At 37.8% G+C, this 25,668-nt stretch overlaps 1 protein-coding gene across 5 annotated transcripts in view; it reads left to right on the top strand.

Annotated features, from left to right (window-relative positions):
• The window catches only part of Nol4 (nucleolar protein 4), a 348,181-nt gene that overhangs the window by 301,355 nt on the left and 21,158 nt on the right, over nucleotides 1-25,668 (top strand). For 4 of the 5 annotated variants that reach the window (XM_028774806.1, XM_028774804.1, XM_028774807.1 and 1 more), the window contains one exon: nucleotides 22,919-23,099. In XM_028774806.1, the coding sequence (XP_028630639.1) occupies nucleotides 22,919-23,099 (181 nt within the window). The remainder of the gene's footprint in view (nucleotides 1-22,918; nucleotides 23,100-25,668) is intronic. The other variant, XM_028774809.1, reaches the window with a different exon arrangement.

The raw sequence follows: 25,668 nt of genomic DNA, 5'->3' as shown, positions 1-25,668 counted from the left end.
ACAGAAACACACATGCATTACACATACCATAGGCACACAGAAACACAATAAGAAGGAAAAGACTTTACAGCTACAAAAACTTTACTGTACATTTAGCATACTGTACATTTAGAGGTCTGACTTCATTAAGAATAAGTCATTAAGAATATATAAAAACAATAACCTTAGAATTAAGTAAATCTATACACATATAAATAAAAACCAACCTACTTTTCATAAAAATAACATTTCTAAAAAGGTTAGCTTTCATCTTAGACTTCTCTTCCTTTCTCCCTTTCTCCTTTCTTTCTCTTTTCTTCCCCTTTTAAAAGATTCATTTCTTATGTTAACAGAACCATAATTTCCCTTTAAAAGGATAACACAAGACACATTCAGTGCAGAAGATCCATCTCCCTTTTGATTTCAGGGTAATGTTCTGAATAATGGAGATGAGAATGCTTCATGAATTCCATCTCTCAGTGTGCAGGAATTTGAATATTACTATGAGTACAGAACCCTGAAGGCCACATTAGTTTAATTCAATTGCATCTTTATATCATTAATTACTGCCTATGAAGCCAGTTTGAGAAGTCCTTGAGAATGTCCAGTTATCTGTGAACTTTCTTAAATTTCACATTGAGTCAAATTTTAAACTGCAAGACCCTTTCTGTACATATTCACATTGAATCAGCATTTACAGATTATTTATACTCTAGTAACCACATCTGTAAAAAAGATTTTCTATAACCAGATCCAGATTTAAATTCTAACATCTTCATCTTCCAGTATCATTTTCAACAAACAGTAATAAAGCAGAACATGTGTACAGTTAGTCACCCATTCTGATACTATAGTTTAAAATGCCAGGTGGCAACTCAACAAACATCACTTTAGCACCAAATAGGAAAAAAATGAGAAAGATAGTGTGACAGGAACAAGGGTATACAGCAGGAAGCAGACAAAGCAGGCAGAGCATCACACAGCATCATGCTTGTGAGAAAGATAGTATGACAGGAACAAGGGTATACAGCAGGAAGCAGACAAAGCAGGCAGAGCATCACACAGCATCATGCTTACATCTGGAGGTCATGTAAGCATTTAAGTTTGTGTGCACATATATTCTTGTACTTAGATTTATCAGACACAGAGTAGCATGTATGTTAGTGCTAGTGCTATTCACAATGCAAAGTTGCAGAGACAGAAGAACACTTCCTCCTTGCTGTTCCTGAGTTCTGTCTTCCTGAGTGACATTCCCTGGTTTGAATGTGGGCATAACTAACTATTCCATCAGCAAATTCACTTTCTTTTCATCTGTTTTCAACCCTGCCCCACACTTGGCTTTTATTATATATTCACTTCAAGGTGTATCTACTGAAAGATGTCCCCTCTCTATATGACGCCTTGGTACACATAATGAAGTTCCTTTTCTAACTCACTATATAGGAATAACTCTGAGCACAGCATATTTTAGTACTTGACATGTGTCCAGCTAACACAGTAATGGCTTCCAGGTGTCTCCTTTAATAGTGTCGGAATCTGCATTTTTTTTTTTATAATTCTCTGGAATTAAGACAGCTTTGCTTTTTTAGCAAAGCTAAACCACAAAGTCTGAACCACAAAGACAGCTACATATTGGAACAAAGATAGGCATTTAATAATAATAATTTAATAATAATAACTATATGCCAGTTTGATATGGCATGACAAATAGCCAGACTTAGGAAGGAAAAGAGACTCTTCACAAAACTACTAACACTATTAGTGCCTGAGCCTAAGAATGGTAACATGCCACCCATTCTGATACTACAGTTTAAAATTCCAGGTGGGAACTTAACAAACATCACTCTAGCACCAAATTGGAAAAAAAAATCATAAACAGTATGATAGGAACAAGGGTATACAGCATGAAGCAGACAAAGAATATCTCAACATTTAGGTCTTGGTCACTGTTACTTTTCAGTGTTCTGCAAGGAAAAGAAAGCAGCTATTAGGTTTCTGACAAAGCAATTATAGGGAGGCACAGATGCAGGGAGCTGACCTGACATTTGCCCCTGTATAGTTGTCATAGCAGCAGGCTGAATAGACTGATTTGATATAAGTGCTCCTGCAGGCTGTGGAGAACTTTCTACACCAAATGCAGCACATTAGACCATCAATATACAAGGATGGAGGTGAAGCCTCTTGGCAGCCATATTTTTTGCTTTAAATACACATTCAAAGTAAAATTGAAAGACATAGACTAGGAACATTGTGCATGGTAACTAATTTATGTCCCTTAACGCCACATTGGGTGGCGAGCTTATTCTTTCTTCAATACAACAAATGGTCATGTGGCCCATTATGCTGTCACTGTTGATTGGGTTAGAAAGTGCTTCTCCTGGGCACCCACACAATCTGTTCTTCAAACACAGCTGGCAGGGGCAATACCAGGTTGATTTCTCTGTCTTATGACCAACATATATGGTGTTTTTTATTGATAGGATCTTATCTCTGTTTCTTCAAGAGCAATGGCAGTAGCTCATATTGTTGTAGGACAGGAGTCTGTAAGACTTCAGTAACCAATAATTCAAAAGGAGAAACCCATATGTGGCTGGGCTTCTGTTTGATACTTGAATTTCTAGAAAAGCTGCTGACGGAATTCAAATCAGTTTACTTAAGATGTGGCCACTAATAGGTTGCTTATGCTCCATGGACAGTTCATTTGCATAATTTAGGCAAATAGGAATTAAAAATATTAATCACCATAATGACTTGGGAACCAACATGAAAATAAAAGGAAAGAAAAATCTGTTTTTCTCAGCAAGTGTTCCTCCCGCAGAATGCCTGGGTTGCACCGAAGGAATCCTATCAGAGGCGAGTTCCCAGGTGACAGCGAGCTGAGCTCAGGGAGAAACTGTGTGCACAGTTCCGTTATTATTCGCTTTACTTAATTTTCTCTTAAATGCCACTTTTAGAGTTAAAACATTCCCATCCTGAACAGCTGGATGATATTTGGCCTTCCTTAGTCCTTCATCCACTGAATGCCTCATCATCTGTGAGGAGGAAGAGTGTAAATGGGAGGTGAAGAGGAGGAAGAGAGAAGCACGTGGACTTGTATAAAAGTCTCTTTCATGAGGGATTGTTCTACAGCCTAGAATGTGAGGGAAGAACTAAATAAACTTTCATTAATTAGAAAAGAGGAGTATAGAGATCGGAGTGTTTGGGAAGGTTTCCTCTGCCACACTCACATTCTAACTAAAATGGCTAAAGTCAGCCCACTGGATCCTTACTGCTCAATACTGCTGCTTGTGTTCTTGGGCTCTAGTCTACAGCAAGAGTGTAGCATTGTGATCAATTATCCCTGCTACGCCCATCTATGACAACTCTATGTTGGACAACATTGGGAAATATCACTCAACTCATGGAAGTCTGTTTCTTCCTCTACATCTTGGGAAAGTTCGATATTTTTCTGTTTCATTTTGATTTTTTCATTTCACTTAACTCGTATGAACTAAGCAGAGAGTGTAACCCCAGCACCTATTTTCAGGGCGCACTCGTGGTAGAGATGGTTTCTTCACCAGGGGGACTTTATATCTTATTAGAGACCTACTGGTTCCCAGTATCTTTTGTATAGATGCCTTTAATTAAGCCTGGCTCTCTCATTCAGTACCTTCTAGTTCATTACTTCACCTTATCCTACCTCTGGTCAAGGCACAAACCAGTCTCTTCAATACAAAATCATGTAAGCTTTGATTCTTAATCCTAAAGATGGGATGAAAAAGGCCTCCAACTCAAAACATCTTTGCCAATGTAATTAAATCAAGCAATTTAAACAAGCTTTCTGTTAAGTTGATTTGCACGAGCTATCTCCCTCTAAGGCAGGGTTTGAGAGGTCAGCATTGGATGTGAGGAAGAAGACACAGCTTTTATAGCTCAGAAGTAGGGTTGCAAAATGGCGAAAAAATAAAATAAAATAAAATAAAATAAAATAAAATAAAATAAAATAAAATAAAATAGGTTGGCTTATATTAGCAGGACAAACAAGTAAGTCCTAATGGCCTCTTGAAATAAAGACATGGTTGCAAGGTGGGCACAGTAAGTAGTCACAGTCATAACAAGGTAGTCATAGGTGGTCATATAACCTTAACATTTTGGAACAAAGACATGACTACCATTTCTGAAACAGTCATTTGCATTTAATGTTTCAGGTGGGGCATTGCCTAATCCTTGAGAAACAGAGATTTTATCATAAACAGGAATGAACCTAGTTTGTCTTTACTATAAGCTGGCTTTTAAGCCTAAGATGGAGGCAGACTGGCTCTTCATCCCCCACCCTCTCTGCTGCCACCACCACTACCACCACCACCACTATCTATGTGTCCTTGTCAACTTCTTGATAGGGTCTTTAGCATTCCTTATCAGGGGAAACAAAATTTAAAGTGCATCAAAAGATACATTACTCATTCATAATTATACATGTTTGGTTACCATAGATAGAACAAAAATTTTAAGGCCATATTATCTTGATACGCCAATAGGTGCTCTGAGTAGCTATTTTGTCCCTTTAGCCAGGAGGTTTCCTTGGATCTAATATTCCAGCCCTTTGTTGAGGACAAGGAACTATGTATTCTCATCTGTAACTGCTTCTTGCTGAAATTAGGATGCCATTGTCAGGGCCTAGGAAAGACAAGATATTAGCCAAACACCACGAGGGGATTAGGGCAATGAAGTGTTCATCATAAGCATCTGGTTTGTTGACACAGCTGAAGAAACAGAGAGCAAATACATTGACTGATCTGATTTACATTAGTGTTTAGCAAGTCCCGGGCTTCCAGTTTTGTAAGAGGCAGTGGACCCGGCATGGCGCAGATTGCCTATGGAGCAGTTTGTAGTCTGAAGCTAATGTCTGGATGGTGTCTACCAGCTGAGTAGAACTCTGTCAAGACAAATAGAGACTACGAACAGAAGTTAAAGAACTTAAAGCATACTTTTACATTTGTAGCTTTCTCCTTGGGAATGGGCAACAGGCAGGAAAGCTGTGGCTGTTGATTGACTGGAATCCATTTGACCTCTGAGAGGTGGATAAAGGTTATATCTTAAACCTGTTTATCCTTTAACAAGAAGACTGTTAGTAATGCAAACCTGCCTGTAAGTTTGATATTTAAAAAAAATCGGGTAACCTAATAGCACTAGAAAAGTATGGCCTGGCTTTTATATGTGAAATGCATTCACCAGGCAGCTGCTGTTAAACTGATGACGCTGCAGTTAGCTGTCAACACCATCAGAGATCTGAGAACAATAAGTTACAGCAAGAAGTATAATCCAAGTGGCCTATGTATCAATTAAAATGACTTGCGCATTAGCCAGAAGGTAGGCTCCTGTGGTCTCCATGGTTTCATTGGGGGCAGTGGTTATAGGTCTTAGGCTGTTATACAGGACAGTATTGTATCTTCAGCTACTACACAGGTCAGCATCGGGCTTTGGCTGCCAGACCCAGTTCTGAGAGATTTTCCTACAGAGGAAGAACCTGGGGGAGTTACTTTTACCAGGCAGAGTAGAGCAGTCGACTCAACAATTTCCACAGTTTGTGCAGGGCCCTGGTGGCAAATGAGTCATGGGGCAGTTTTTCTCAGTGGTTAGAGTTACCACAATCCAGGTGGAGTCCTTGTACCCCATCTGTCTTCTTTGGAGACCTTAGTGTTGCCAGTAGGAGCTGGGATCTCTGTCACAGTAAGCCTTTTTCCATTAAATATATAAACTTTAAAATTGAAATTAAAAATTTCTATATTCAGCAGATCTCCAAAATGTTTCAAGGACTATTAAGTATATTTAATTTTTTAATAAACTTTACTATTTTTAATTACTTGTTCTAGAATTAACCTTGAAAACATGTACCCAAAGCTAAATAAAACTTGCCCTGTAAATGAATTACATTTGTAATGAATCTGATCATTTACAAGGTGACTGACTATTAACTTGCATTTCTTAATCATCTTTAACAATTTACAGGTTAGTAGCTTTTATAAGATTAGGATTTACATTTTTATCCCTGTTAGGTTTAGCCTTTAAAAATAACATTTTTTTGAACTGCAGCTCTATGAAAATAAAACTGGAAATGATAATTATAGTCTACAGGGAGACTAGCAACTTGGTTTCCTGGTCCTTTCATAGTGCAGCATTGCAGAATTTCACAGTTTCCTGTATGACCCAGTTAATAAAAATAGCTAAAGCTTAACAAAGTTAACAAAGACAAGGAAGTAGGCACACATTCTCAAGTCAGCCTCTGTTAGCCTGAATATACTCTAGGTAAGGAGAGTCATTCTACAGGTTCTTTGTCAAACTGCCTAGGTCATTGTCTTGCTGTATCGTAAGACAGGAATATCACAGTTTCTGATGTTTAGTACTTGGGGCCGTAATTTTAATTGGCTAGCTACTACTCTGGGGGCTTAGGATTCCAGTGTAGCCTCGACCCTTTCTCAATGTGAACCTTATAGTATAAAAATCTATGTTTGGGGTTAACACATTTCAATTAAGAAAAAAAGTGAGAAACAGAACTTCAGGGGTTAAAAAGCAAAGTTAACAAAATTGAATACTTTCTCAGAACTATACACATTGAAGGATTGTGTCTGTGTTTTAAGATTACCTATGTAGCCTTCTAATTATTAACCTTTTGTTATAAGTTTTAAGTCAAGTTTTGTTATAGATTTTTAACTATGTCCATTAAATTTGTAAATCCTGAGGTATATAATAGCAAAAGTTTTAGACAATTAAATGAAACCAATAAACTTTCCAACTTTTAAATACAATAGACTAGAACAGCATAAAATACCATTTCAACATTACCCATACCTAAAAGACATTAGAATTCCTGCTGAACTGAATCCAGTGACCAGAAAGGTGAGAGATGAGGAGTTCTGAGTTTTGGCTATCAAAGCAGCCATGGCAAGCTGCAGCCTTGGATTGGGCTTGGGTGGACAGGAAGCACAAAGAGTGCACACAGATGGCATACTGGTGTTGTGTGTTTCAGGCGTTGCCCCAGCCTGGCAGCATGGGAGTGGTAGCAGCTAGAGCTTAGTCTGTTACCCACCTGTAACTGTCATAGAAACCACTCAGGATATGGAGAGGGTAAAAACAAAACTGATACATAAAACTCGCTGCAGACAAGGAGAACAACACAAGACAGAGCAACATAGCAACCGAGCCAATGAGAACAACTGAGGTCATTCAGACGTTCAGCAGTGTGATCACAGAACTTTTCTTAACAAATGAAAGGCTTTTTTCAGTTGCCACCCAGCACAACCTAGACACAGTGAGGACCCACCAGAGACTTCCTGTTGGGGTGTCCCCACCAGCTCACTTAGGCCAGTGCTTTCTGAGGTCCATCTCAGCTCTGGGTATGCCTGATGTACCCTACTGTCCTTCTGAAGCCCTCAGCATTGCCCACTGTCATGGGATGTGCTTATGCTCCCTGGGCTCTGTTGTGCAGTCTAGGCATTAAGGTGTTGGGCCTCTCTTGCTTGTCTTATTTTCTCAGCCCCCACTATCACCAAGGTATCCCCAGGGCCTCAAGGCAGGTCAGAACAAGAACTGGTGACTCTGTCCAAACTTCTAATTATTCACAAATAATCATTGGTCCATGGGACATCTTCCTTTGCCCTGGATGGAGGATTGCAGGGCCTTTTTAGACTCCTGCATCCCCTTACATCCCACAGATCCAGAGCCAACCAGAAACAGATGTCACAGAAAGACTTCAAAGCTTCTTTGGCTTACTAGACTAAGCCGCTGTAAAAAATAAAAAGGATCCTTATGTTACATTACTCCTTTCAGTATACATAAATGCCGTTGCCTTTCTATCTCTATCAGAAGAAAGTGATAAGAAGAAACCCTTACACATGATAGCATGGCCCAATCGCCACAGTTTGCATCTGTGTCCTCTCTATCCTAGCAGATAACTTTAAACACCTTATCTTCAATCACTGTTGCCACCTTAGATTCTGCCACTCTACCCACCAACTACTTTACCTTCATGGTCAAAAATTAATTTATCCATTCTGAAACTGATGGTCCAAGTGATCGTCTGACCTGCCTTCACAGGAGTGTATGGCAAGGTATGTCATTTTTTGTCCTATCTAATATTCTATTCTGGCCTTGGTTCACAGAACAGAGTGTTTATTTCCGCCCAAGCTCAGACAATTCCTTCTGCATGTAGCATATCATCTTATTTGCAACCTGGAACTTTGTGACACCTGGCCTTGTTCATGGACTGTTTTCTTCTCCAGTCTCATGGATTTAAATTTTATCCAGAGTATGGTATCACACATATTGCCCACAAGGCTTCTTTGTGAACTTCCAATCTGTGTGCCCAACTGATTGTCTATACTCCTTTCTTGGTCATCATTGAGTATAATGCATTTAGTATAATCAAAGCAGATATCAACCCAGTGTAGTCTGTGATGGTCCCTTCTTTCCATACTGCTTCCTGTTGCAGGAGCCACATGGTTCCATCTCATGGTCTCTGAACTTCCTGTTCCTTCTCATGCCTGACTCCCACCCCACACATCCAACTATCTGGCAGGGGTCCCAACAAGCCTCACATCCAGCAGGGAGATGATCCAGGAGAGGTGAAGAGTAAAACTTGATACAGTACCACCTTTGCAGTCGCTGGGTCACACCCTCCAGATACTGACCTCCTGGCTTACTTTTCAACACATTTAAAAATAGTGGAACTTTGTGGGGAAAGTGTCCATTTGACAATTCTCATAACACAGCTTCAGGGATGGCTGCACTGAAACTCCCTTGCAAAGTAATAAAACACGTGTGACCTTTACAATAAGAATGAATTTGACTGGCTGATAAACAGAACTCAGGATTAGGGCCTAGAGGAAGGATCTGTGATACACATGAAGAAGAATTCATGAAGGAGGCCATGTACATGGGTCCTCTTTCACAGATATATGTTTTATTCACTGAGAGACAAAGGTCGAGATGAGTACATAACAATGCTCAGAATATTAGCAAGATTCAGGTTGAGAGTGGTTACTAATAGAATAACAGAGAACCACTAGGATGTTGGATTACATTATTCCAGCATTCCAGATGAAATGAAGAAAATAGGCCTGTGTGACTGGCAACCAATGCTTACCATAAGCTGTGCTTCCTACAGTTATCCCTATAGAATGCTTCTGACCACATTTTAAATTCCACAACCCTCTCTCCAACACCCTGTACCTTAAAGTTAGTGCTATTTGTCATTTCTACTATTAATATTCCCTATCATATAAAATGCATGTTTAATTATTTACTCTGCAATGACTAGCTGTATTTCTCATTAAACCAAGCTATTGAGAGCAGGGAACTTTCCATAGTATTTGGTCATGACTCTGGAACTCTACTAAGAACATAGTGGAGCTGAATAAATGCAAAGTGGATGAAAGAATATCATTGTTTGCTTTCTCTTTTCAACCAAATACTCCCATCTCTTTGACTTATAAAGTTTGGAAATCTCATGAACTTGGAGTTTCTCAGAAGGAAAGGCTAGCTCAAATTTCTGGTGTAGTGTGGGAAGAAGACACTGTGGTCTTTCTCTGAAACAAGGGTTCCACGTCTGCATCTTAGATCCTGAGCTCACAGAACAATAAGGCACTTGAGCTTTTTCTCATCTCCCACAAAGTCATAGCTTAGTTTTGTGTAACTTATAGAGATACTGTATGTTTTAAGTTAAGGTCAGAGCAGTTCCTGACGTGTGGTGAACACACTTCAATCCTCTTCCTCTATACCAGCATTTCTCAACCTTTCTGATGCTGTGTCCCATTAACACAGTTTCTTATGTTGTGGTGACCCCAACCACAAAGTTATTTTATTGCTACTATAATTTTGCTACTGTCATGAATCATCATGCAAATATCTGATATGCAGGCTATCTGATATGAGACCCCCAAAGGGGTTTCAATCCACAGATTGAGAATCATGCTCTCTTCAGCCCTACCCAGTCTTGTGACTAAGACATGCTGTGTTGTATATGTTCATCTATCTCTAGGTCCTCTTCTCTATACATACATAACACTGGCTGCTTTGTTAGTTCTCAACCACCTATCACTACCTGTGTATGGGTTACCTGCATCCCCTGCTGATGTGCAAGCTCACTGGAAGTAAATATCCCATCTGTGTTAGTCTCTGTATCTGCGGCCACAGTGCCTTGCACTTTGTGTGGGTTCAACATATACCAAGTAAGAATTTCATTTAATAATTGGTGTGTTTTTCAGTGATAAAGTCAGTTCTTTATTTTGTGCAGTGTGAAGCAGGGAACACCCTTTGACTTAGTATAAAACTATAGCTTGAGTCCTGTTAAACTTACCCTATGCAGCTGCATGGCATGGCAGTGGGCTGTGATCCACCTACTCAGAAAATTGAATGAGAAGGATCACAAATTCAGGACCTGCTTGGGCTGCACAGGTAGCTTAAGGACAAACTGGGAAACTTACTTAGACTCTTTCTACAAATTAAAAAAAAAAGAAATTACAAAAAAGGAAGATTGAGTGTGTGGCTCTGTTCTAGACTGATTGCCTAGTATGTGCAAAACTCTATGTTCAATTGCAATATTATAAAAAAAATGACTGACTGAAATCTTAAACTTTTTCTTAAAAATATCAAACTGTGATGAAATCATCACTCTTCCTCTGAGCTTTACATGTTGCTGTGTCTTGTCTTTGCTGCCTTTTTAAAAAGTCACTAATTAGTCAGTGCTTTATTAATTACTGTCTGTCCTGTCTTTGACAATTTACATATGAAGTCATTTATCATCAGACCTGCCACCTGACATCCAAAGAACTAGCTCTCCATGACATAAGGCCTTTGGCTCTGTCATCCCACTAGATGGGAGCCTTCCCATCTTTGCTTTACCCAGTGCATTGTTCTGTGTCTAGAAAACCACTGTGATCCATCTTTATAAGCTTCTCCCACAGGGACTGCACCAGGGACTTGCTATACATAGTTGCTGTTTAACACCTTTAGCCAGTTTTAGAATGCCAATTTGTAAACTTCAGTTCTCTACATTGGCACTATGATACACAATACAATCTTTGATTTTTTTCAATTACCTTTTTCTACCATATATAGAGTTTTCAGGTAGAGTATTCAAACCATCATATAAAAACATTTTACATATCACTCATCTCCAATAAATATACACAATGCTTCGTTTCCAATTCTGAATATGTATTTATTATGAAGTTTCTCCTACTTCTAGAAGCTGATGCAGAAGTCACAGTTTTAACAATCTGATGTCTTTGGATATGAGAATTTAAGTCTCATGTTTGTTTTTGCCTCTTCCCAAAATGAGACAGATAGATAGATGGATAGATAGATCAAATGGCTTCAAAGTTCTGAGAAAAATTGACATCCAGCCAATTGTATTCCAGAAGTAAAATATAGAAGATAAGGAAAGTGTGATATAACTTTGTGGCAAACCTGGGGAATAGCCTTTCCAGCCTGGGCTAAGAGGTCTCCTGGATAGTAGTGTTTGGGGAATATATTTGATGGACGTCATACCAGGTGAACTCTGCCATGCAGAAAATAAGCACAGAGGGTTTTATTTGCCTTAGAATTTAGAACACACACACACACAAACAAATTAATATCTAAGAAATATAAACTTAGAATAAACATAATTTCATTGTTTGCTGACCAGTTTGTCAGTTAAAACAAACAAACAAAAAATTGCTCATCTAAGATCTTAAAAGACATCTTTAAAATAAGGAACTGAGGAGTGCTTTACAAGGTGCAGAGGGTGGGGAGAGGGAGGCATGTGCTCTATGAGTAAGCTACAGATTCAAGAAGACACGCTGAAGTGAGAGGCCATTACCACAGAAGCACCAGGGCAACAGGAAGACTCTGAGGCCTTGGAAGGGTCTGTCAGATAGAATCTATACTAGTCACTGGAAGAACACAGCAACTGCCAGGTCATGGCATGTCAGGAGCAGACAACAGGACATAAATACCTCAGGCACAAGCACCTTTAACCTCTCTACTCTCCTCAGCTCTTACCTCAGTGTCATCTCACCAAGTACAGTGTGAGTACGTGATGCTGATCAGGTTCATAGTGATTATGTGCCTGACGACAAAATCAGGGAGTGTATCTTGATAGGATAAAATAATGCAGAGCAAGACAAAAATAACTGCATCAGAAAATCTTGTTGCAAGGAAATTTAAATGTAAATTCTATCCTTGTATGAACCTAGTAAATAAACATGGAAAATATATTCAGAGATCTTTGTGTATGAAAGTTTTCTATCGATGGTAGAATATATTTTTATACAGCCGGGGCACAGGAAGACACTTGTATACATGTTGAAGACAGATACCCATGAAAGCACACTCACACTCATGCAGATAGACTTCCTTTATGACTTTGAATAAACCTTTTCTTATTAATCCTTTATTTACTTTTTTCATTCATGTATAAATCTTAGAAATAAATTCTCTCTTGGACTCTCATTTTCAATTGCTTTGTCACTTGATCAAATTTTATTTTATTATTAGAGGTTATCACTGCCTGAAATGATTTCTGTATCTTACATATTTCATTTCTTCCCCCCCTCCAATCAGGTCTCATGAGCATAGGGAGCCAGTCTGTTTTGTCTTCTGATTGATAGAAACACAGCATTTACTTGACTACACAACCTAGTAACTGGATGGTGTCCACAGAACATTGTTTAAAAAGTTTTCACTTACAAATAAAATTAGATCATCAAAAATATTTTGGGTAGGAAAGGATAGGACATGGCACTCTAGGACAGACAACTAGATAGAGATAAAGGTGTCATTAATCAAGTGAAAGAGTTCAGAGGCTGGACAAACTGTGTCTGGAGACTTGAGGGAGTGAAAAGACACGTGTAACCTCAGACATAATGTCTGGCAGGTAATCATGGGGGTTGTGGGTAGCTATGTCATGCAGGCAGCTCAAAATGTGGTCCTGAGCAAAGGTCTCCACCAGGGACTTAGATGTAGAGAAGCTTGCCATAAATCAGTAGACGCTTGCTGGCTAAAGCACAGATTATAGAAGAAGATTATATAGAATCTAGAGACTTGAGATGGAAGGGAAAGAGTTGCTTATTATTCCAAATGTCATAAAGTGATAGGACCTAAAATCTTAGGGAGCAAAAACTACTGCTTATTAAATTCAAGTAGTTTGTGAACATTTATTGGTTTCATATATATGTATATAGAACTATAGCAATGAATTCCTAAAAACAAACAAACAAACAAACAAACAAACAGCTTTTTGACATGGGTTTGTTGCAAATGGAAATAAAACTATTAACTGTGCAACTTAAAAATGAAACAATCTGATGCTAATAACATTTGTCTCCTAACTATAATATTTAAACCTATAATGTTCTACATTCATACCCAATGTCCTAAGTCAAATACATCATGTAAACAGAAAGTAGGCAAAGGAAACAATAAAATTAAAGTAGGAACATACCAAAGGACACACATCTGAGAATCCACCCAACACACTCAGGCTTAAATGGTGTGTTTTAAATTCACCAGATTATTTATTTTTAGATCATTTTGTAAGCACCTTCTCATGCACATTCCTTTTAAATTTTAATTTCACATTACTATAAAAATCATTATCCCTCAGTGATCCAGGCTTTGCCATATTGATGGTTATCTAATTATCTTAGTTTGACTGCTTCATAATTAATATATTTCACATACCAAAAAATGGATGGGTGGTTTTTACACCCAGTTTAAATTATAATAATCTATAAGCTTTCTTTTCTAATGTGTAAAAATTAAGATCTCAGCTCCATGGCTCTTTCAAGGTGCACAATCCCCGTGGCAGTATGTTTGCTGTATGATTGAACAATGTTCATCAAACGTAGCTGTGAACGAATCAATTATGTAGCGCACCATTACGAGGGGATTGTTTTCATTCTGCTTACTCAACCATGCCGGCACACCTGTATCTAATATTGAAACTATCAACGATTACTTCACAGCATCAGTGTTCATATAACATGATTAGTTGGGATTTCCCACCTTTTCAGGAGAAAAAACAAAACATTAAAAGATGAACATTTTCTACCATCTCTGGGGTTTGTAAGTTTTTAAATTTCTGTTCCTTGGATGAGTTTAATTTTCTTAACAGTAGTAATAGTTCCCAGTGTCACACTAAGCAACTGCTAGGATAAATCATTCATATCGCAGAGATATGTTTACTCTTGTGAACATCTAACTGACCCCAAAAAATTGTTTTCAATGAGTAAAGTCAAACTTCAGATAAAATGATGGCTTCATAGATAACTCGAAGATCTCATAATGGACACTGCAATAAAGAAGCAGAAAGACAGACTGTGTTACTAGGAGAAATGTCTTACTCCCAAAGTATACTGAAGATTAATGTTAAAAATACCCGGTATTACAGAAATATTTTTCTGCAATGAGAGATTCTGCTCAGAACTAACGACTAAGTGACTTGCAGGCTTATTTTGGAAACTCAAAGGAATTAATTGTCTTTAAAATTTTTTGCCAAAATAAGGAGTGCTATCCTATGGCAAGAGATTTACTCATTTAAGCTCAGGAAATTTTAATCGATCACTAAAGAGCAAATTGGCACATTTAAATTGAAAGCAGATAACAAGTTTCATGTGCTTGGAGAGGATCCTTACTTATTGGTGACTACCCACTATGCTCCTTTCGGTCGAGTGTCAGGTGTCCACTAAAATATGTTGCTAATGTTTTATTTTGTAATTTTGAGGCTAATGAGTCTTAAACCTTTCCTTTACATGCACACACACACACACACACACACACACACACACACACACACACATATATATACACATGAGGGGCCAAACCTACTTCATTTTGGAACCACCCTCCATCTTAAAAGAAAAAAAAAAAGGCCTGAAAACTTGGTCCACAGCTAAACCCAAGCTGTACCCAAGTACCAGGAAGGACCCCATGGCTTGTCCTTGGCCAGAGTTACTCTCTAGCTACTTCCTAGCAACAGTTAGATTAACTGTTTGTTTCAGATGTACTTTCAGACTGTTCGTGATTGTGTACAGTCTTACTTCAGAGCACCCACCTGTCAGCTTACAATAAACATTCAGTTAGATGCTTGCCAATCTACATACCCACTCCTTGCCCCTCCCTTGCTTGCCATTTTCTATAAAACCTTGTCCTGATAAGAGTTTGGAGCTGCTTTTATCAAACCACCCTGTGGGTCAGTGATAAGGCCAAACTCAAGTTTCTAATAAAGAGACCCTAATGTGCTTGCATCAGAAATGGCTCCCTGGTGGTCTTTTGGGGTTCATGAATGCTTCCCGGCACAACAGACACAATTTTTTAAATGCAATTATTTTTCACTTTTAGTTCTTACATTTTTGTGTATTTTCTATAGGCATATCCCTTACATAAGAAGCAGAATAAATTCTTAACTACATGATCTACATGTTAGATACTAAACTATTTAATTTTAATAAGCATACAAAATAACAAGATTCCATATGGTATTTTTGTGTATGCTTAATTTGGGTCTACCTCCTCCTCCCTTCTCCCCATTTCCTTGGCCCCTCCCCAGTTGTATTTTTCCCTCTCCAGTACTTCGTTGTCCATGTTTATCCAGGTTAATATCTAGAATATGTAAAGAACTGAAAAAAATGCAAAAATACCATTCAACATACAGGCCAATCAACTAAAATAGTTTTCCAAAAGAAGAATACAATGCCCAGCCAACAGCTTTAAACATGTTAAGCATACTTGGGCATTGGGGAAATGGAAATTAAAAATTCTTTGATATTCCATCCCAACCCAGTTAGAATGACTATCATCAAGGAACCCTCATTGTTATATTTTATTTGGGAAACAGTAAGTATATATATTCAGAGAATACAATCGTTGTTTATATACTTGTACAATGAAAAATGATTCAGCCAAGCTAACGAGCATACCCATAGCTTCACTTCCCTACCATTTATTATGATGAGGTACTTGGAATTTAATTACTTTGTTCATATAAATATAAAGTTCATTGTCTCTCATCACCATGCTATAAGGTGAATCTCAAAACTGATTCCCTACTTGCAATTTTAGACTCTTTGATTGACAGCTCTCTGTTCCTTCCCTACCCAGCCCTCACATACCCTCTTTGACCCTCCATTCTATCATTGCACCTTTATTAGTTTCCGTTTATGAAGCAAACTTTATTTCCCATGAAATCATCTGTGTTGTATGTATGTTGGTTGCTTACATACATCTACAGAGAACTTGTCAGCAAAACAAAAACAAAAATAAAAACCAACCAAAAACCAACAGCAGCAGCAGCAGCAACAGCAACAACAACAACACAAAAAACCCTCAAAGGGTTGGCTAACTTTTTGGCAGTAGCTATCCTCCTACGAGTTTGTTTTCTTTTCCTTTCTTTTTTTTTCTTTTTTTTCTGTTTTTTCTGTTTTTGTTTTTTTTTTTTTTTTTTTTTTTTGAGACAGGATTTCTCTGTGTAGCCTTGGCTGTCCTGGAACTCACTCTGTAGACCCGGCTGGGCTCGAACTCAGAAATCCACCTGTCTCTGCCTCCCAAGTGCTGGGATTAAAGGCATGTGCCACCACTGCCCGGCTACGAGTTTGTTGTCTTAAATCAGAAATACATATAATCAAAGTTTATCACTGCATGACATGGAATCAATCAATATGTGGCTTTCAGTAGTATCTGTCTATGTCTTGAGAATTTTTGTAATCTTGACATCTTAAACATTTATAGCTCTCAAGTAGAGAATGTAACATGAGGCCTCTTTGAGTGTATGTCAGAAATCTGAGTGTTGAAGTACATGAACCAGGGCGCAAATTCATAAGGACATAGTTGATGTTATCAAATATCTGCTCCTGTTACCTCCCAAATATAGTTAGGCACTTAGAGGCCAGATGGTTTTTTGTTGGTTGAAGAGCATTTTCAATAAAGCTCTGATTCTCTCTGATCCTCCCTCAATGTCCCCAGAAACTCTTAGCAATTTACTTATTTCTAGAATGCTCTCAAATTGGGGAGAGAAGCTTTTAGAAGGTAGAGATGTTTTCAGCGGTTGTACATGAACTGCATTGGACTTGCTAGCCTCATTTGCACTCATAAAGCAAGGAGGGGATTTAAAAATATGTATCTTAAATAAAAAATGTTATATCCTATAAACTACAGAGAACATGTAAGGACAGTAGAGATCTGCAATCAGCTTACAGAAAATTGGGGCAAATTGAAACCTGCATTGTGTCTAAATGTTTACTGCTCTGTAGCAAAAAGACCACTTGTGGCTCAGTTCAAGGTTCTTCCCCTTGAAAAGGTAAATCAGTAATGCCTGCTCTTTCCATACCTCATGATATTCTCAAAATGAGAGTCTATGTTCTAGAAAGAGTGTTTTGCAAATTCCTTGTTACTGTAAAGATAACAGTGACATGCAAACACAGAAAGGGCCTGGGTGCCACTGATTCCACTCACAATTTAACTGGTATTTTCTGCTTGTTTTTTATAGACAACAGAGTCATAAAAATAAAGAAGGTTTAATAACTGCAGATGACATAAAATTGCAAAACAAAAGTCCTGGGAGTCTTGAGAGAGGAACTCAATCTAGTGTTACCTTTTCAAGGTCACATTTATAAAAAACAAAACAAAATAAAACAAAACAAACCTATCGGTGGATACTTAAGGGGAATAAATTAACTTTCAGTTAGAGAATTTGTCTGTGAATGATTTTGAGTGGAAATTTCCTTATGTGCCTGAGGGGCTTAGGAATCTACCTGTGTGGTCCTTCAGGGACCCAGACAACTGCAAACTTCAGTTTCTGGGAGTGAAACACAAAGGAATTCAAAGGATATGTGGCACCCTGGCAGCTGAAAGTAAAGTCCTCTCTTCTAATTCAACCTTGTCAGTCTTGCCTTCCACGTAAAAGCAATTGTTCATCTTTATATAAGCCCATTTTGCAAGTGAAATACAAATGTACATACAGCTTAAAAGTAGAGAGGAAGAAATAAAAGGATAGGCCAGAGTCTAGTTATAAAAGCAAACAAAAATACTTCTTTAATCTGTTGAATAATGTGTGTGTGTGTGTGTGTGTGTGTATGTGTGTAGTATATGATATGTGTGTTTTGTCTAGTCAATTGCTTGTAGTCATTCAATTGTTGATTTTTATTTTATTACATTATAAATTTTGCAATATTTCTAATAATAAAGAGGGTCGATTACTTTTCTTGTTAATTAAATGTATTTGTGTAGATATGAAGCTTTGTAGCATATCAAAATGGTCCTTTTTTGAAAACAACCTTCATAGGTACTCTGGGGGTGAACAGTTATGAAAATATTGAGCACACATTATTAAAATATTAATTACTAGAAGTTATGACAAAGGTAAAATGTGACTTCAGGGCATATATACCTTTTAATATCATTAAAATTGTCTCTCTTTGAAAATGATTATCACTCAAGACAAAAAATATGAATTAACACTCCTTAAACTTTTGTCCAAAAGACACTGCAGAACATATTTTATTGGCAGACTTCTGTTTCATTTCTCTATGTATAGTGGACTGCCAAAACATTAATAATGCAAATCTTTGTTTGAATACAAATAATCCCTACAAAATTGGCTTTGATTATTAATGTAATTAATTATTTCCCTTCTCAGTGCAGCTACAGCAGTTTGGAACAGCAGTTAATAAAGAGTCAAATTTTAAAATAGCATACTTAATAATCCAAATTAATTCTATCATGCAAAGAATTTATAAGAAAACACTAAAGTAATGTTTCCTCTTTTGCATAACAAGATGTTCTTGTGTGAGAGCATCTTTCTCTCACTTTCAAACAGGACACGAGTACCTCAGAAGAGTGCCATTTTACTAAACCTAGAAGCCTAGATTATTTACCTTACCCTCTGTGCATGGTAGAATTGCAACTAGCCCTTCACAAGTACTCCAAGAAGAGAGAACATTCTGATGTCTTTTGAGATTTCAAGAGATTTGTCTTTACAGAAAAAGTACTTTAAAGCTGAGTGATTTCCATAACACTTTGAATGTAGTCATTTGTTGAGTTCAGAGTAATCTGGCTACAGAGAAAGGATGTGGCACATGTCAGTATACCATAGCTCATAACCTCAGGGAGACTTTCAGATGTTTTCTCTAAGTACCATACAGATTCCATAAGACCAGTTTAAAATATAATATTTTTATAGGAAATAGGTATATACATAAAAAATTAATCTGAGTGTATTCCTATCTTTGTGTTGCTACAACGAAACCCCAGAGGTAACTATAAGTTCATTTACCTCACACTTAGGGAGATGTGAGCATGAAATCAAGTGCTTATGTTGCTTTGGGTCTATACAGGGTTTGCTGGATTCCAAGAGCTGAGAGAACAGGGCAGAACAAACTCATTTACATCCTGAACCATGAAGCAAAAGAGTAGCAAGGGTGCCTGGGATACCACATTCTTGAGGGAGATCTGTCCCCGGTGAGACTTTAGGACCTCTCATTAGTTAGGCTCTCCTAAAGCTTTAGTTAGGCTCTCCTAAAGCTTGCACCTGTTCCCAGTAACCTCACCAAAGGGACCAAGTTTATGAGTCTTTGGAGAAATTCAACCACTAACTATCTCAGTATGTAAATATCATAGATCCATCTACTCATCATTTGGTGGGGTGTAATATAAGCTCAAGCTAAGCAGATATATGCCACTCCTATGTTAGTATGGAAGAATTAATAGAAACAGGTTGAGTATCTGTAATCTGAACTTCCCGAGACCAGTGTGTATCTGACTTTACAGTATTTGATATGTTTTTAATACTTGCATGGAATATTGGTTGAATGTCAAAAATCTGAAGGGATTTTAAAAATCCTAAATCTGAAATGATCAAGGTCGCCATCCACAAAATAAAAATATTATCACTCAGTTTCAGATTTTTTGCTTGATTTTATTAAATTAATTTTTATTAGACATTTTATTTACATTTCAGATGTTATCCACTTTCTCCATTTCTGCCCCCAACCCAGAAACTCCCTATCCCTTCCCCCCTCCTCTGGCTTCTATGAGAATATATTCCCACCTCCACTCCAACCTCCCTGCCCTCGAATTCCCCCACACTGGAGCATCCAGCTTTCACAGGACCAAGGGCTTACTCTCCCACCTATGCCTGACAAGGCCATCCTCCCCTACATATACAACTGGAACCATGGGTCCCTCCCTATGTGCTCCCAGGCTGGTGATTTAGACCCTGGGAGCTCTGGTTGGTTGGTATTGTTACTCTCCCCATGGGGCCGCAAACCCCTTTAGCTCCTTCAGTCTTCTCTCTATCTCCTCTATTGGGAACCCATGATCAGTTCAATGGTTAGCTGTGAGCATTGCCCCTATATATGTCAGGCTCTGGCAGACCTCTAAGGAGACAGCTATATCAGGCTCCTGTCAGCCTGCACTTCCTGGCATCCATATCAGTGTCTGCCTTTGGGATGGATTTTAAGACTCTTCGGAAAAAAAAAAAAACCTCTAGATGGTATATAGCTAGGACTAATGCTCATACAGACATGCTGGCACACTAACACTGGAGTCTGTTCACTGGAAAGACTGATGAATCAAATCTGAGATAGATACACCAAGATCTGACTTATTTCAATCCTCACCATCAAATCCAGTATACCTCCATGGTAGCTGTCTGTATTCTACTAACATTGACTTATTAATAACTCTTCCTCACATCATTGACTGATTAGGCTGACTACTAAGTCATGCTTGTTATAACCTCCATGCCCAACAGCAACAGATTTCCAGAAATAACCATCTTCAATGTCCCAGATCATTTAAGCTCACTTATTATGGATAATACATAAATTCATCTCAAGTATAAAACAAAAGTATAATATTTTCCTGAAAGCAAATAGTAATGCATTTAAAAGTCTCAGTTAGCAGTTGGTCTCATGATCCTGTATTCTTTTCTATAGAGTCCGAAACCCACTTCTTTGGGTGACTTTATGTTAGCAATACAATAAAATTAATAAACTAGAACAATCAACTGGAGAGTCAGGAGAGCAGAGCTGGCAGCAGCAGCAAACCCTGATTTGATCTTGCTCTTTGCTTGACTTGCTGGACAACTTCTTCAAGGAAAATGTTATAAAAGGCGATATGCCCTCCCAAGGGTTCTATGGTTCAAATAGCAAGCTTCGAACTTGAAACCCAACATTCTAATTGTACACTGAGTTAGATCAGCTCATGTTTGCATTTCAGAAACATCAGTTTTGTTACTTTAACTATATCAATTCAAATTTCATGTTATACAATATTTTCTTTTCCATTTTCTCTCCTTTTTTATTTTTACATTGAATGTAAGTCATTGGTATTGTGGTGCCATTTAGATTGGGAAGTCATTAGTTTCAGGTTCTCTGTTATAAACTCACAGTAAATAAAGATGACAGCTACGGATCCTGTGCCCCCATCCATGGCTGAATATACCAGAGCCATTGGAGCTAACCACATCACCTTAACAAGAACAAAATCATGCCAAGTTTTCATCATGTAAATAATGAAACTATCAATATACCATGTGGCTGGGCTGTAGAACAATCTTATTTCATGTTTCTCCTTCTGTGGCATCTAGGGATAAATCTGGCCGTTACATGGTCTGCTTTATTCTAATTTGACATCATGCAAAACACTGCTGGTTATTAAAAATTTCACTCCTAAAATTTATTAAAAATATATTTATAGAAATATTTCTTGTTGAAAATGAAAGAAGGCTAGGGATATGGTTTGGTGGTAAAGGCCTGGCCTTGTTTACAGAAGGTCATTCCCTATGGAAGAAGAGTGAAGGAAAGGATAAAGTCAGAAGAAATGTAAATATTGTAAAAAGCAAGGAGAATTAAAGTACCTTTGACACATACATATTAAACTTCATGAACTTATAGCTAAGGAGAAACACAATCTATTTTGTTATTAAAATATAGGATTTATTACAAACTTAATTTTTAATTCCCTTACATCATTTTTCAGTGAGATAAAGGTAGTTTCCTGGTCAATGGTGACTGTATAAACAAACCTCAATGACCTGGATGTATGTTAAGGTCCTTCTCAGGCTCCTGTAATACTGGCAACAATCTTAGCATTAGAGTTAATACACAGTACAAGTTTCTGATATTTTAAACATAAAATAAAAGGCTAAAGAGGGACAGGAAGAAACAGAAAGGGAAGAAGGAAGAGATACATGGAGGGAACAGGAGGGAAGCAGGGAATGAGCAAACTAAACTCAAAGTCTGTCAAGTTGTTTTCTTGTCTCTCATGATTATCACTCTCTGTGTATTTTTACTCTTAGTTTTCTGCTTAAGTTTGTTTTCTATTTACTAAAAGCTGCCTTCCCTCCCAGTCACTTCCCCAATTTTCGCAGGAGAGAACGATTAGCTACAGATCCTAGGCCCATGCCCTTACTTGTTTATACAGTGAAAGCCTTACTCCACAGATGTGGGACCAGCATTGTTCTTCACTATTTTGTGTCTTTTAGTTCTCAGTCACCTCTTGTGAATGAAACTACGAAGTATCTGCTTTCCTGCAGCAAACATGTTCACTTACCAAGTGTCCTTGGGCTTCATCAGTTTTATAGTACACATGAGGGGTTTCTGTTTCAAGGGTAAACAAGAGTCCACTATGTATGTGTCCCTTGTTTTCTCTGTCCACTCACTTGCCATTGGTCCTTTAAGTGACTGCCACCTCTTGGTCATTTTTTAAATTGTATAGCTTGTTGCCTTTCTATTTATTTATTATTTATTTATTTATTTATTTAGTTATTAGCTTTTAGCAAAGCTGAAGAAAATATGCACATGAGCTTAATGTCTACTGTGTGGAATTTTCTTACCCAGAGCAACCATGTGGCTGTCATTGAGAGTGTACAAAGAGAAGTAGCACAAAGATGTTGCAATGATGGAATGCTGTCTCATTGTAGGATGAAGCTACTCCCACTGACAAACAGTGCAAGCCAGAGGCAGCCCAGGCCACCTACTCAACGTCTACTGTTCCAGGCTCCCAGGAAGTATTGTACATCAATGGCAATGGGACCTACAGTTACCATAGTTACCGAGGGCTAGGAGGAGGACTGCTAAACCTGAATGACACTTCTAGTAGCGGTGAGTCTCTATAGTAGCTTGCATGTTGTGCATGCATTTGGGGCTGGTACAATTTCTAACCTGAAAGAAGAAACTGGATAAAGTGTTATAGGCACGAGCCAGTGATAGTGGGGTTTAAACAAGGCTATCTGAAAACACAATGTTTGCCTCTCTGCCTGGATAGCTCCTTCTGTTACCACAATATGATGCAATTGAATGATTGTTGTTTTATATTAGAAAGAAATTTCAGGTAGAATAGGAGCAATTCTTTTTCCTCTGTAGTGATTCATTCTGCCTCTGGTGTTGTAAGAGTGATTTGTCAATGGTTTGTCAAGAATGATGCTCTGGTTTCTTAATGTTCACTAGGATTTCAAAGCTGGAGAATTTGAGGCAATGGGAACTTTATGGAATGTACATTGTTTTCACTAAAAACATATGAACAGAAACAAATCAGAAGCCATCATGCCTCCCAGTCAATAGGTTAACATCAATAATGTTCTGTCCACAGTGATCGGTGCATAGACCCAGCTTGTATTCGCTCATGTTTTAGAAATTTCCTAGAGTTTATATGTTACAACATCTCAATGAATCAGATATTTAAATGCTTGCTATAGGCTTATTTGTATCTTAAGAAATGTATATATGCAGGCAAGTCATTATACCTAGATTGTAAAAAAAATTCTTAACTATACATAAAGTACAGGTATAAATAAATTAATATTGTACTCTCTTTTCATATGATAAAACATACCCATAAGTATAAAGACAAATGACAAATTGGAAATTATTTATACTACAAAAATTAAATCAATACATACATCCTTTAAAATTAAATAGGTAATGTACCTAGCTTCATATTACACAATTAGTAAAATAAAAAAAAGAATGTAGGTGTGGGGTAAAACAGTTTGTTCAGTGATGGTTAAAATTCACAAAAGCCAAGTTTCAATTCTGTCTTTCCACTTTGTTACGACAATGCTCTCTAAGCTATATGGAGTGGTAGAAAGTCACATTTGGGGCTGAGTCCTCAACCATCCCTTTTTCTTTGTATCCTTGAAGCCATGGGTCTGTGTATTCATCACTGTACATGTCAGAGAGAGAGAAAGAGAGAGAGAGAGAGAGAGAGAGAGGGGGGGGGGGGGGAGGAAGAGAGAGAGAGAGAGAGAAGAGAGAGAGAAGAGATCTGATAAAGGCTGAGTGTAATCTTATTCTGTGGCTACACTTAGCTTTGCATATCTTCTTTCTTTTATCACTTAAAATATCGTTCTGGATCTTCATTAATGTTTTGTCTCTGAATGTTGACCATGACAAATTTTAGTTATTTCTACAATGTCTGCAAAAGAAAATAACTTGGATTCCATTAGTGGTGCAAATGATAATAAATAGAAGTGAACAACATTTTAGTATGTGAATGATCTGTGAAACCAAAACAAAATGAGATGGCCTGCCTCTATTCCTATACAATCAAACTCATTTCCCTTTGCTCCTGAATGGCTAAATCGTCTCGTAGTACCATACAACTAGAAAACATGAGTCCTCTTATTTTTAATTAAGAGTTTTAAAACATGAATGATAGAGAAGCAGAACATGGGCTCTGCCCTGCCCACCATGCTCCCAGACTGTATATGATGTTTGTCTGACTTATGAAGTTGTCATTAAAAATACAGAGAGATCCTGGTGGGAGAAATGCATTGTGTACAAAGACAGACAAGGAAACAAACTTATGGAGGATTTCTAAAAGGTTGGTATTGTTGTTGATGTTGTTGTAGCTGCTGTTGTTTTGAGAAGAAAAGAGATGCCTTTGGATGCCCATCTTTACCATAAAATATTAGCTGGAAAGCCTTTCCTACATTTCAACTGATTCTTAAAAGACAAAGCAAAGTTATCTCTGAAACAAAAGCAAAGAAAAGTAAAATGAGTCAAGTTAGACCAAATCACACAATCAGTGAAATTTTTTTACCCTTTAACCATTGTCAAAAATAAAAACAGCATCATTTCACACTCCTTCCTTAGATCCAACCTACCTGTGTTTCTTTCACCTGATTTTCCTTCTCTAATACCATCTGTTGTTCATCCTCAAAGTTTATTACTTAGGACTTCCAGTTGTAGCCATAAACCCTTAGAAAACTGAATTTATTCTGTGAAGTATATACCACAGTGAATGTGGAAACACACACACACACACACACACACACACACACACACACACACACTACATACACAGTTTGTTTTCCATTTCTCAGTCATTGGTGATGTTCAAAAGCCATGTCAAAATTCTAGGATAGATGCCAAGTATGAAGCTGTGTAATTAGTGGGAATGCAACTTTTATAATTGATAATTTTAATGTAGACATGATAATATTATATTGAGATCTACTTAGTTTGGTATTCTTTGACACACACACCCCCCTTCACTTTGACAGAGGCTGAAAGGAACTGGGATCCTTTGTCAGCAATCTCTCCCTACTGGCATCTCTCAGACTTTTTAATAAAAAAATGTCCCTGCCAGCCACTTAAGTCAGCCCAAGCATCAAAATGGGGTGCAGACCTTATGAAGTCTGGGAGCAGAGTGGGCTGGAAAGAGCCCCTA

This window comes from Grammomys surdaster, unplaced genomic scaffold, assembly GCF_004785775.1.
Source record: "Grammomys surdaster isolate TR1022 unplaced genomic scaffold, NIH_TR_1.0 243, whole genome shotgun sequence".
Lineage (NCBI taxonomy): Eukaryota > Metazoa > Chordata > Mammalia > Rodentia > Muridae > Grammomys > Grammomys surdaster.
The sequence above is the reverse complement of the archived record's forward strand: the minus strand, read 5'-3'. Positions and strand labels throughout refer to the sequence as shown.